This window comes from Megascapheus bottae, chromosome 10 (genome assembly GCF_031878675.1).
Source record: "Megascapheus bottae isolate mThoBot1 chromosome 10, mThoBot2.hap1, whole genome shotgun sequence".
Lineage (NCBI taxonomy): Eukaryota > Metazoa > Chordata > Mammalia > Rodentia > Geomyidae > Megascapheus > Megascapheus bottae.
In genome coordinates this window covers 14,144,963-14,159,319 of record NC_143518.1, presented here as the reverse complement: position 1 = coordinate 14,159,319, position 14,357 = coordinate 14,144,963, and the positions used below count along the sequence as shown (strand labels likewise).

The 14,357-nt window shown below is 33.0% G+C and overlaps 1 protein-coding gene across 2 annotated transcripts in view; it reads right to left on the bottom strand.

The window, feature by feature from the left end:
* The window catches only part of Brinp3 (BMP/retinoic acid inducible neural specific 3), a 357,146-nt gene that overhangs the window by 151,014 nt on the left and 191,775 nt on the right, over positions 1–14,357 (bottom strand). For both annotated transcript variants that reach the window (XM_090340206.1, XM_090340205.1), the window contains exon 4: positions 9,480–9,670. In XM_090340206.1, coding sequence (XP_090196332.1) covers positions 9,480–9,670 — 191 coding nt within the window. The remainder of the gene's footprint in view (positions 1–9,479; positions 9,671–14,357) is intronic.

Sequence of the window (14,357 nt, the reverse complement as noted above, 5' to 3'; positions counted from 1 at the left end):
TGGGATTATTAGAGGAGTGGTTACTCCACAATGCTGGGGCAGAGGTGAGGTTTTAGAAACAGAAAATGGGGGGGGGGAATTCCTGTGAAATCTTCAGAACAGTTGCATCATGCACCATTTGCTTATAACTACTTACCTCACTTCTGTAATCTGAATATCAGGGATTTCTGCCTTTCCTTACTGTACAACAATTCTGTTCAGGCTCATCAATGTTCATTTAATGTAGGAAATATTTATCCATCTATCTAATACTGATCTCCAGGTAAAAGATTAAGAAAAAAAATTTTGGAGAGAAATAATTTCTTAGTGAGAATATTTTGTATCGTAATAACTAGGACATTTTAGACATTATGTGCTGAATGCTGTTCTAAGAGCTTTCCATTCCTGTCCTGCCTTTGATTTGTCCATTTCATCATGGTATTTCTCATTTACATATAAAATATTTGAATTGGATTGCCCTTCTCTTTTTTCCCATCTCCCCATCTCCTACAACACAAAAGTTTTCAGCCTCTTTCCTTGGTGCTTCTTTGAATATCATATATTTAGCATTCTGAATGAATTTAAAATTTCAATTAACATATAGTGAGAATTACCATGTGTTTTCTATAGGCTAAGCAAAATATTTTATTTATTACCATTGGGCATATTCTACAAATTTATGTATTTTCTCTTCTTTTCCTGTTTTTCATAAAGTTTTCTTTGACAATGTTACTCCAAATACTATTTTTTACACTTTTCCTTGGACAAAATAGAATTTTGTGGTGTTACAGTAGGTTTTCCATAACTGAAAATGAATCAAAATTGATGGAAAAACTTTAAATTCTGAGAATAATGATTTTACTAAATCAGCTTTTAGTAATAATGCTTGGAATTTAAGTTGTCATTAGTAATGAGTTCTTGAACTATAAGCTCCATTGAGCAGAATTCGGCTAAAGGTGGTGTAAGAAAAACATAATTACAAATGGGATGATTGCCATTGAAATTCTTCCTCGTGAGAATGATCCTCGAAGCTAGCTGATTTTGTTTCAAACATTGCTTCTAGATCATCACTTTTACAGGACATTGTGTGAGCACAGATAGATTTTGAAAGCAGTAGACTGAAATAGAACACCATTTATTGACTCTGAAAATCCATTGCTTTCCATAATCTGCATTTTAAATCATGACACATCCAAACCAAGAGAAATGTGGAAGGTGTTATATGTCAAGATTTGAATCTGAGTGGGTAGAATGAGGACTAGAGATTCTGCTTCTGCTTCTAAACATCAGGTTTCTTTTTTTTTTTTCCAAAAGTTGAAGCCTCTATAGTGACAGTGTGATCCAAAGTATTTTTTTCCTCACCAGATTTTTCCATAGAGGTAAAACACACAATAGTACAAATATTCTATATTCTCTTATTGTGTGGATGACTTAATTTATGAGAGAACATAGGCTACTTTTAAGAACATCAGAGTTTTAGTAAACATGTCATTGGGGAAAAATGGATGGATTTTGTAAATTACAAGCAAGACTGTAAGAGCTTTAGTAAAATTTGATAGATTATGAGGGGCTCTGCTACACTCAGAATTAATACCAATAGCAACTATAGAAAGTGTCTAATTCAAGGCTGGTAGCCATGTGTTAGAGTGCTCACCTAGCATGCACGAAGCCCTGGGTTCGATTCTTGGTATCACATACACAGAAATAACTGAATGTGTTGCTGTGGATCAAATGGCAGAATGCTAGCCTTGAGCAAAAAATGTCCAAGGACAATGCCCAGGCCCTGCTTTCAAACCCCAGTATTGGCAAAAAAAAAAGTAATACTAATAAAGAAATAATCCATTCAAAGAAGCCACTATTCAATTTGGGTAGTGTATGGAAAAGTATATGTCTTGGGAAACTAGTGAAAAAATCGAATATATTGCTAGTCACAACTAGAATCTGAATCTGGTTAGAAAAAAAATTGAAAAGGCCTACCAGTACCATCAATATACTAGGATGACTATAGCAAACAGAAAGGTGAATCCTCATATGATTACCAAAAAAAATCATTACTGTACATATTCCAGAGGAGGTAGCATTGTATTACTGCAGATATCCAGCATTCTGCTGGAAACAGTAGAAACAACTGGAGGACCAGGTCATAATACTAAGATTTGCACAGTTTCATGGCCTGCACAGAAACAAGAAATCCTGGCCCATAGACTAGAAAAAAAAAGGATCGCAACTGGATCTTGGCATTTGGGAAAGAAAACCATTTCAAACCAGCCAAAAAAATCTCTTGACCAAATTTTGTGCATGCCCTATTAGAATAAGTGTATTCAGCACTATTTGATGGTCAATAGACTTGCCTGAGAGTTTTGCTTATGACACTCTGACTCAGTGTTAAAAGGACCTCCAGGATAAGGAAACAAAAGCCGTATAATGAGTGACTGTTGTTCTCAATGTACTATGTTATCTCTCATCTCTTTTGCCATCCCTTGGTTATCTCGTAGTGTTACAATATTTCACATTGTGATCTGATATATTTTATATGTGCTTAATTGGTTATTTGAAATTGGATAGCGAAGGGGGAAATCAAGATAAGCAGGGGAGGGTGGGAGGAAAATGAGGACCATGTCATGAGAAAGGATATCAATGTTTGTGAAGTTATGCACCTTCTATCTGGTGAATATAATGTAACCCTTCTATTAATCACAATAAAAATTTTAAAAAAAGAAAAGAATGGATAGTCTTACAAGTTTTAAAAACCATTGATATTGCTGCTTTGGCATTTATTTGTTTTTTAATAAAGTAATTAATTTTTTTCTTATTTCTTTAGAAACTATAAGTTTTGATTATGCTGTTGCATTTGCCTTCGATCAGTCAACAAATCAAGGTTAAGTAAAAAGGAAATATTTGCATGACGTAGTTACCTAAAGCTAAGACTTCTTATACCTCTATTCTTGACAAGGGCTGGGGGAAACAACAACAACAAAAAAAAAGTTAAAAACACACACAAAAACACTTTTATTATTTAAAGAGTTCGTGATCAACATTTACTCTCATATTCCCTGTCCATTTCATTTCCACAAGGAAATAATGTTCAGAAGTATAAAACAGACTTATTCTTCTATTACAAGAAAAAAACAGTGTCAAAATGTATTATTACTGTTTCCTTGAGCAGTTCAACATACTCTGTCTATGGATGTATGTTGGACCTTTTTGAGGAAAATTGTTCTTTTCTTTAATGTTCTTTTGAGGCTAATTCTCTGGTGAGGCTAATTCACCTGTTGGTGATCCATCTCTCCTGCCCAAATCCTTGAAACTAATGCCTTTGATCAAAACCAAAGAACTTTCAAATGGTACTGGAAGGCAATGACTATGAATACTCACAAAGTTTCACTTGTTGGATGCATCAGGTGAGGATTAACTATTTCACGCAACAGGCGCTGCCTTTAGGGATATGCTGGGTGTGGAAGCTTAATACAGAGAGAACGTGTGTAAAGGTTTCCTACAGGATATCTGGAAATAGGCTTTGCTTATATGTTGACTATAGTTACTATTTTTTTTTGCCAGTCCTGGGCTTAAGCTCAGGGCCTGAGGACTGTCCTTGGATTTTTCTCAAGGCTAGAACTCTACCACTTGAGCTTCAGCACCATTTCTGGCTTTTTCTAAGTATGTGGTACCAAGGAATTGAACCCGGGTCTTCGTGCATGCTAGGCAAGCACTCTACCACTAGGCCAAACTCCCAGCCCACTATATTTCTTTATTACCTTTTGTCTGTCTGTAATTTGAAGGCTGAAGCTTGTGCTTGCTGAATAAGTATGTGATTCATAAAAAGATGAATCATATATATTAATATGTGATATATAGCATATTATTTATTCATTTATTTATTTATTTAATTATTGTCACTTCTGGGGCTTGAACTCAGGGCCTGGGAACTGTCCCTGAGCTCCACTGTGCTAAAGGCTCTACCTTTAACTAGTGCTCTACCACTTGATCCACAGCACCACTTCTGGCTTTTTCTGTGTTTGGGGTACTGAAGAATTGAGCCTATAGCTTCCTGTATACTAGGTAAGCATTTTGCTACTAGGCTACATTCCTGGCCCTGATTTGAAATCTCTTTCAATTTAGGGAGGTAATTGATACTAAAGTATGTTCACTCCAACAGGGATTCACACTAAAAAGTGGAGTAGAACACAGCAATCTTAAGTGTTTCGAATCTTCAGCAGCTCCTTAAAATCTACTATGAGAAAAATGAGCTAATCCAGTACAATAGAGTCCTGTGAACATATGGATATATATTTATATATATATACATATATATATACTCATATATATTATCAATTACACACATATATCTATGTATACATACACACATACATATTATATGCATTATGATGGAAACAATACAAATGAAATCTCAGAGCCTAAATGCAAGGATTTGCCATTGTAACTAGGATATAAAAGATCACAGACTTATCACTCTCATGTTAATGATAATAGGTAAGCAGATAAATTAAAATTCAAAATGGAGAAGAGAAGTGAATGGGTGGAGTCCTGATAATTAAGATCATTTTTCTGTGAAGAAAGGGTACATAGGATGACTTCAACACAAGTAAAGAAGCAGAGGGAATATCTGCAATTGATATGATGAAGGAAAACTTGTCATGAAGTTTAATTGCTATTTTGGAGTTTATATGCTAGATCAACATAACAGGGAGCTCCTTCATGAACAAAATCCCACAAAGTTACTTATAATTATATTTAGTGAATATTAGTGTTTCGGAAGCTGCAGTTTCCAAAGACAAAGATTAATGATCGTTGAAGCATGTAGGCTTTCCGCAATACAAGGATTATGAAAACAAAGTTTAGGCAAGGTAAGATAACTCAGAGCAATCCTCAAAAATCACATTTGCCTTAACCTAGGGCAAGACACACAGAGAAACAGAAAAATAGAGATGTTCCAGTCTTTTATTAAGTTCAAGGCAGTGACATTTCACATACGAGGGGGCAGGCACCCGGGTAGAATGTGGCCCCCTAATGTGTACAAGGAAAGAACACAGATGAATGCAAAGATCTTTCTGAACAACTGTAGAGATCTGTAACCAAAACAGATAGGGAAAGATTTCCCATGTTCAGAAAGCTGGTCATTATACTGTAAAGCCCATGGCCAACTCTTGAAATTTTTTCTTGGTCTAATCTTAATCTTGACTGAAATAAAGCCTAAACTGCAATTTCAAAGTAGTATTAATACATGAGTGTATATCAATTTGAGATTAAGTCAATTTGGCCATGTCAGCGGCCTTAAAGAAGGAATGTGATTATTTTCATAAATAATATGATTCACTTTAATAATTTAGTATCTAGATTTTTGAAGATTTCTTAAACTTTTGTGTGTGTGTGTGTGTGTGTGTGTGTGTGTGTGTGCCAGTCCTGGGCTGGAGCTCAGGGCCTGAGCACTGTCCTGGGTTTTTTCTCAAGGCTAGAGCCCTACCACTTGAGCCACAACAGCACTTCCAGATATCTCTATGTAAATGGTAGCAAGGAATTGAACCTGGGTCTTCATGCATACTATGGAAGCACTCTACCACTAGGCCAAACTCCCAACTCATCTTAAACTTATTTTTATGCAAGATTGAAAAACAATAGAGAAATGTGAAACTGCAAAATTAACATGCACTCTATGAGCAAATCATAAAATGTTACATGACAGTTTGATTAATAAAACAGGTAATAAGTTCATAAACAATTAATTAAAACAATTAATAAGGTCATAATAAATTAATAAGCAAAAATGAGAAGAAAAAATGAGGTGAATTCTTTCTACATTCTATGAAATAAATTAATCAGTTTTATGTGTAAGCACATACTTACTTATTAGCTGTTTACTATTTGAGTTCCATTTTGAAATGTTTCCTTTTGTTTGAGTTTTCATTGACTCATCCTGCTTTTATCTTGTTTTTCTATGATATCTTTCTCTATAAACTAATATTTGCCACAATTTTTCTCTCCAGTACTGCATAGACTTGATAAATTTTGATACATTTTCACTTTTCCTCATAGTGTCCCATGATTGTTTTGACTTCTTTCATCCATGGTATTTTGCACATTTTGGTTATGTAAATAGTTAATTTTATATATTACTTTGCTGGTACTAATAAATACTTCACATTGATCAAATTGCTTCAGCCTCTTAAACGTTTGCTCATTTTCTTTCTGTTTTGTCAGTGAGTAATGAAATCATTTTTAAAGCTGAGTAATTAAATCCATTTTCAAAATGGATGTACCTCCAAGGGAGGTACAAATCCCCCACCCAAAAAATTATTTCTCACTAGTGTCCATTGCATTAGCATTTTGTTATATCCTTTCAAAACACACTCAGAGAATATTTAATCTTCTAAAAATAATTGCCAATTCTAGAAATTGTTTGACATGTAACAAAACCATAAGTGATACTGACATAAAATAAACGTTTAATAAAATGTTATTAAATGTTGTTAACCACACTAAGAAAGCCATTAAGACAAGCTCCACAGAAGTTTGAGTGCTGCTTCATAATTTGCAGATGTGTAAATGAATTACAGTTCACATTTACTTTTGAAATTATCAGAGATAAAGCAACAAATTGCCCAATTCCATTTTCTAGAAACTAGCTCACAGTAAACACTAATTGCCCAGCTTTTTTGTGTTCTGCAAGAATTCACAGAATACATGCTGGCATGGTTTTTCCAATTTAATTATTTTTGTTGTCTGAAAATAATCATATTGACTTTTATAATTCTGAAATTTAAGCATTTAGCAATGATTTTAAATTCTGTAAATCATGTGCAATATCATTCAAGCTTTGGGAAATTAAATGCCCATTATAACATTTAAAATACAAGCTGTATTTACTAAGTCAAAGAAATTATGGATTTTGCTATCCTAAAAGACCAAATCTTTAAACTACAAAGGCCATGAATTGAATCTTTAGGGATTTAGTAAAGACATTAAGTGCTTGGTTTCAAACACACTTGTAAGAACACTTTGAATTGAATAATTTGTTTGACTAGAAAGGATTTAGCCATTGGAGACCCTGGGATCTGGCCTACACTGCCTATTACACACCCACTCAGTCCCTCAGAACTTGTTCACTTACAATCTGAACACTTGTAAACTTAAATAAATAAAAGGAGACAATTTTTATCTGGGTAAAGACATATTAGAGAACCTTACTTTAAATGCAAATAAATGATGCTGTCGTCAGAAAGGGCAGATATATGAGTGTGCATGCCATTCACGAAGTTGGCAGAGGGGAAACACGTGTAGACATCAGTACTCTGGATTACTTCTTGTTTGAATGCATCCCCCTAGCACAGCCTTTCACAAATAGCTCCCAATAATCCTAGCAACAGCATAATTTGGACTGGAAAATCACCAGTCACTTAAAATTACAGACTACTCAAACATGTTTACAGCCCCTCATCTTCTTCACACTTCTGACAAGCTTATTTGATGCCACTCTAGAAACTCTGTATCTATATTCACAGACAAGTCACTGCCAGCTTGAAAAATGACTTATTTTATTTTTCCTAAATTATAACCATTTTTCAATACTGTACTTTTTCTTCTCCATATCTAAAACTTCTCTCTCCTTTCAATCTGTAACTTATCTGTATATATTCTGTAATCTTATATGCATTAAATCTTCTCTGATGTGACCTGGCACTATTTTCTATGGATGATGGAAATTTAGCACTGTGACACCAGCCCTGTTGACAGGAAACTAGTAACTTCTCAACTCTATATACTCCTTTGCCTTTTACATAGCTTCCCCCACATCACTCATTTCTTTTAATCTCAACTTTCTTTAGGGGCTCATTTTTGCTATACAGTTTATAAAACTTGATCTCAACTGATCAGAAATCTGTACACACTTACACACATGTACATATATTTGCATATATGTCTGTCGATATATAAAGCATATTAGCATTCTCATTAAAATATTTGCTTTTGTACCATTTTTCTTGTGAGAGATGTATTTATTAACTTTACACAGCAATAGTGTAAGACTATGTCCTATTTCATATGAGCATAAAACTGGATGGTATAATCCTATTTAGTGCTGGGCCAAAAATCAATAATCACATAATAAACACACAGCAATTCTCTTTCAATACAAAATACAGCTGGTACTGTTTATGTCATTTAAAAAATTGACTTCAGAAAAAAGTCCATAGTTCTTCAGTGTTGTGAAGTTAAACATCTCCAACAATATTCTACCTTATAGCATTTTTAAATTAGCAAGGACTCCTGAATGTGTTGGCTTCATTGTTATATGCAATAAAATATTAGATAATATATATATATATATATACACATATGTATGTGTAACTGAGTATAGCCTAAGTCAGAAGCAGGGAACTATTTTGTGAGATTTACAGCTATGGAAGTTTTTCACAACTACTTCTACTTGTAATAATGAAAACATACCTTAGGGTTTGGCAGTATTCTCCATATAACCCTTAAATCAAATTCATTTCTGTATCCTTTTTTGCCTCCCCCAGTTTAATTTGGAAACAAAATACATTAATTTTTCCAGCTTTTTAAACATATTGAAATAATACAGATATTAACTTCAGTATACAAAAGCAATGCAGCGCTTTATTTATAATCTGCTTTTTGCATTGACTATTTAATGTCAGATTTAGTGTACCTAAAAATAAATTTTGTATATAATTCTTCCAATGTCACCTTATTCTTTGTTTTACTTGTCTAGTTTTATGAAGTCCTTTAAAAATAAAAAATATAACTTTTTCAATTAAATTTCCAGAGCAATATGTTTAGAAATTGTGGTATTTCCATTTGAAGATCATTTCCTAATCTTGCTCCCTCTCTGTCCTTATTCTCATGTTTTACTCTCCACTAGTATCTCTGTATTTTTGTGTTTTGCACTATTTGTGTTACAAATGCATCCTTTGTTTTTGGTTTGTTTTGGAAGGCAGGAAAAGAGGAGGAAGAGAAGGGAGAGGAGGAGGAGGAGGAGGAGAAGGAGGAGGAGGATAAAAGGGAAGGGGGCCAATTACAATGGTTTTCTAGATCCATTTTACACATATCTTCAGATTTTGAGGAAAATACTTTTCAAACCAGAACTTTGAGCCTAATGAAGACACGTCTAGTTACATACACTGAATGTACTTTGAATAGGATAAGATTTACCAGAATAAATCAATTCTAAGAAGGCAAAGATATATCCATGAAAGAACCTGAGTTACTCTGCAATCAACTTGTAATTGCAGTATTCAATTACAGTTAGCAAACACCTTAACTCAAGTGAAAACCCATCCACTGAAAAGTTCAGAACGAAGTACATACAGTCCCATCTTAAATATTTTGCAAGAACCCAAAACAAATGGAAATGCAAATTCTGTTGTTATAATTATTTCCATCAGTGGGTTAAGCTAACACAAGGAAACACAATTCAGAAATAGGAAAGGAAGGAGACAGTGTCAGAAAGAACCCTTTCCTACCTTGATGGCAGTGGACGCGATTTGTATGTGGTGAAGCCGCCTCAGGGTACTGTCCCTGTCGATAAAATAGGAGGCCGCGAGCTGGTGGAGAGTTTCCAAGGTAACAGAGGAACTGTTCGTGCTGGAATCAGGTCCTTCAGATCGCTTGCTCAGCTTCCGTTTGTCCACAAAAATTGTGAGCGACTCCTCTCCTACGGAAATAATATCATAGATTACACCATTTCACACTTAAAACTAGTTGTTCAATTATGTACCCGTGTTGACGTTTAGAATATGGTGAGATAAAACAACCAGTGACACATAATGTTAAGGGATTGTATATTGTGTTACAAAGTTTTTTTTTTTCTTAATTTAATTTGAAGAGAAATATTTCATACGCTGGATTGCATTATAATAAGACAATTTAAATTTTTTTAAATCCATATGGAAATAGTTACTACACTTTTTTTTTTACAATATGGGATAAATGGAGATAAAATTACTAATTTTCCAGCAAAATGCCTAGTCAGTATAAAAACAGATTCTGCTAAGGCTGTGCTGAAATATTCAGGACTCTAAATGCTTGCTATATAAATCATAAATTTAAGTGAGACAAATGGAGATATGGAGAAAGCAAAGAACTGTGAAAAAGTAAAGGAAATGAGGGGTTAAAGCAGGCATTAAAGAATCTTTAAAAGTAGAAATTGCAAATTTATTTCTAAGTAGCTCTTCATTGAAGAATCAAAGCAAAATATGCATACAAAATATTGGCAAACAATTTCACAGAATGAGAAAAATCACAAGGAGTAATCACATAATAAAGCAGAAAACAAAATAAAATTTTAAAATAATTGTAAAATACTTTGTAAATAACTTTAGGCATCACAAAATACACACACACACACACACACACACACACACACACACACACATGCTGCACAGCCCAGAACAACAAATATGGGCCATACAACAGAGAGGAAATTTTCTGACAGAATTTCTGCCATTTTTTTTCCTTGGGGGGTGGTCATGGGGCTTGAACTCTGGGCCTGGATGCTGTCCCTGATCTCTTTAGCTCATGGCTATCGCCCTTCCCTGAGCCACAACACTACTTCCCATTTTCTAGTGGTTACTTGGAGATAAGTGTTTGTGCTGGATACAAACCGTGAACCTCAGATCCCAGCCTCCTGAGTAGCTAGGGTTACAGGCGTGAGCAACTGTGCTCAGCCTGGTAAATTTTAAAGATCAAACTATCCCAAATTCCTGAAAATATCTCCAAAACATATTAAAAAAGAAAAAATTCCAACATAGTCATTATTGTCCATATTGTAATATTATACCTGTATACAACAGAAAATAGGAAAATTTGTGAATAGCAATAAACCTATAGAGTTTGATTCCACTCTGGCTCCCGGGCCTACCGGCACTATAGCAAAGTGTAAATTCATTAAATGTGCTTCATAATGCAAGAGAATAACTCTAGCAGTTCAAGTGTTTCAATGTGAGAAAGCCATGGACAGTTTTCAAATAAGGTACATCTAGCATAAACATCTTCATAACCACAAAAGCTTGAAATGGGTAAAATAGGTAATTATTCCTAAGTAATTAGGATACAATAGATTGTAACAGATAGTGTTCATAATTCCTTACAAGTACAGAGGAAATGGTCCTTAGCTACAGATCTCACCTACTTGGAAAATCAGATGACATTAAAATGAAATTAAGACCAGACACAATATAATTGTCACTCATTTTTTACAGGAAAAAATATCAAAAGGCAAACATAAAATCTAATGCCAACTACAATAATAGTGTTTGAAAAGAAAAACGCTTATTCTTCTTGTTTTTACCACTAGTATAAGTGTGAACATTCAAGATAATAAATGGATAAACTGTTGCACTCAGTAACAGAACTCAGTAGAACAATAATGAAACTATATTTTATATTTAATAACTGTATTTAATAACTATAAATAGATAAAAACATGATTGTAAGACCAATATGACAGTTGTTTTAAAAGCAAATGTTTTAAAAACAAACTCATAGTTACCCAAAATAGACTGCATACTTAAGTATAACATCAGTATTTGATGGCCAATGAATTTGGGTGTCTGTATAAACATAATGTAAGCTGACTAAAATAAATAAAGAATATGTTTAATTTATTTTAATTCATCTACTTATATAAATTATAAATGTTAAATGGAAAAAATGAATTCATCTTTGGAAAGATGAACATATTTCTAAGAAAAAGGAAGAGAGAGATATCATCTTACTACATCTGAATACATATTATAAGTCTGTACAATTAGGTTTCTACAGAATTAATACATGAAAAAGTAGATAGATGGTAATGAAAGAATCAACAAAATAACAAAAGTTAAATATAAAATAAAGTTGGGATATTAGTTTCCTGGACAAAGTTAACATTTGTATAGACATTAGTATCTGAATAAGCATTTGAAATATAACATAATTTATACATAATAAATGATAAATAACTTAGAAACATTGAATATATTTTCAACTTATATAACAGGGCTTATTTCCTTAGCCTTCTAAGGGATAATTATTCCTAAATCCAAGGGAAAAAATGTAAGATTAAAACAGACAAATAGCAATTGGTACTAAAATAGTTCTCAGTTAACAAGAAATTACAAAAATAGGCAATCTGAAGTACATTAAAATTACTATGCTACAACAATTATCCAAAATCTAAAATGATGGCCCCTGAGGAAAGCTATTGAAAAGCTAGATGACAAGAAGACTTCAGATATATTACCAGTGTTATTACAAAATGGCCTATAATATACACAAGAAAATATGACAATATTATTTAATAATCAGCTGAGTAATTATTTACTTATTGATCGTCATGGGACTTGAACTCTATCTAGACCTGGGCACTGTCCCTGAGCTCTTCAGCTCAAGGTTACTCCCCTGCTTCTTGAACTACCACACCACTGTTGGTTTTCTAGTGGTTAATTAGAGATAAGTCTCATGCACGTTAATTCCTAGGATGGCTTTGAACCACATTACTCAGAGATCAATCACCTAAGTAGCTAGGATTATAGGTGTGAGCCATCAAGCTAGGATAGGAATAACACATTCTAATATCATATTCTAATTGTAGGGGAGGACACTATGTAATTATATGCAAGAAAAGGGAATAATACATGCATTCAAAGGGCAAAAGAAAGGGAAATGTGGTAAAATACATTACACAAGTGATTTTCTTATGAAAGGAAAAGAATAGCTATATGTTATATACATATACAAGTATATGTATATATAAGTATATATGTATACAAGTATATATATGTATATATAAGTATATACACATATACTTATAACAACATATATGTTATGTTTATATATGTTTTTGTGTGCATGTGGGTGGGTGTATGAAGGATCTTTTAAATGCTGAATCATCTAGAATTTCACTTGAGCAGATGATGAACTTTCCAATTACTAAAGAAAAAAAAAACAATGCATAAGGATGCTGTAAACATATGGTAATATATAGAAAAAAAACACTCACACAAATATATTCTTTTTGAGAACAAGCACCAAAGTTGGAAGGATGAAACATATCTTTATGTAAACATTTCTTGCAATGAAAAAAGGAAACTAGAACAAAAGAGTTTTGGAATGAAGGCTGCTTTGCTTCTGCCTCATTATGGTACTTCAGAACTGAAAACATATTATAAATTTGTTAATCTATCAGTAAAATGAACATCTATCAGCTAGAGGCAAACCATCTACAAAAGATTAAATGATAGGAATCCAATACCAAGTTCATTACCAGTTATTATTATTTAAGAAAATATGTATAGATAGCAAATCAGTAATGAAAATATATCCTAATGAAAATAAAAATGTAGACAACAATCTTCCTTTTGTAATCAATTTGTGAGTAGGAACATCAGTAAAGAAAATAGAACTTACATGGTCTGTGGTTCCAAATATGGATATGGACATTTTTCTGATGTCTTTCGATGTGCTATATGTTTAGAAAATCACTTAGGAAAATGTCAAAAGAAGATATTTCAACTCTGTTTCTAGATTGATCCTTGTTTCTAAAATGCTAATTCATCATATCATTTTCCTTAAGTAATTGGAAAGTTCATGACCTGTGGTATATCTCAAGTGAAATTCTGGATGATTCAGCAGTTCTAGGAAGATTCTATCAAGGTTGGGGGGAAGGGTGTATGCAGATTCATGCAATTGGAAAGAAGCTATAGTTTTTGAAAAAAAGTAAGTTTTTCTTATATAGTAATGTATTAAATTCAAAACATTGGCACACTGGACTGTGTGCATTAGTTTTGCCTTCTGGAAATTCAAGAAGGCCATCTAATTACATGAAGCCATTCTTTTTATTATTAGTTCTGCCTTTGAATACTAGTGATTTTCTCATTAACTCAGTTGTGGAAATATTAATTGAAAAACTTCATGTCGCTGAAGAGAAAAGTTAATTAAACCAATAGAAGAAATTCTTTCAACGCATTATGAAATCTTAGATGAAAAACAAATATAAAACTACATATTACACTTCAAATATGGATGTTCCAACTCTTACTGTGAAACAAAGTTAGGCTCTAATAATACTGACTTCAATTTATTAACTAAATGAACTTCAATCAAAATCTTATGACTCAGTTTGCTAAAAGGAAATGAACACAGCATGTCTCTTCAAAGAAGAGCTCCAAAGCAAAGAAGGTTAAATGTGTGAAGGGTGTAAAATTAACACAGTAAAAATCCAAAATGTACAATTCTTCTTTCAATAACATATTTTTAAACACTGAGTTAATATATCTCTGCTAATTCTAGCTTTCTTATCTTACTTTTGATGTACCAAGTCTTATTTATTTATCTATTTATCTATCTATCTACTTATTTAT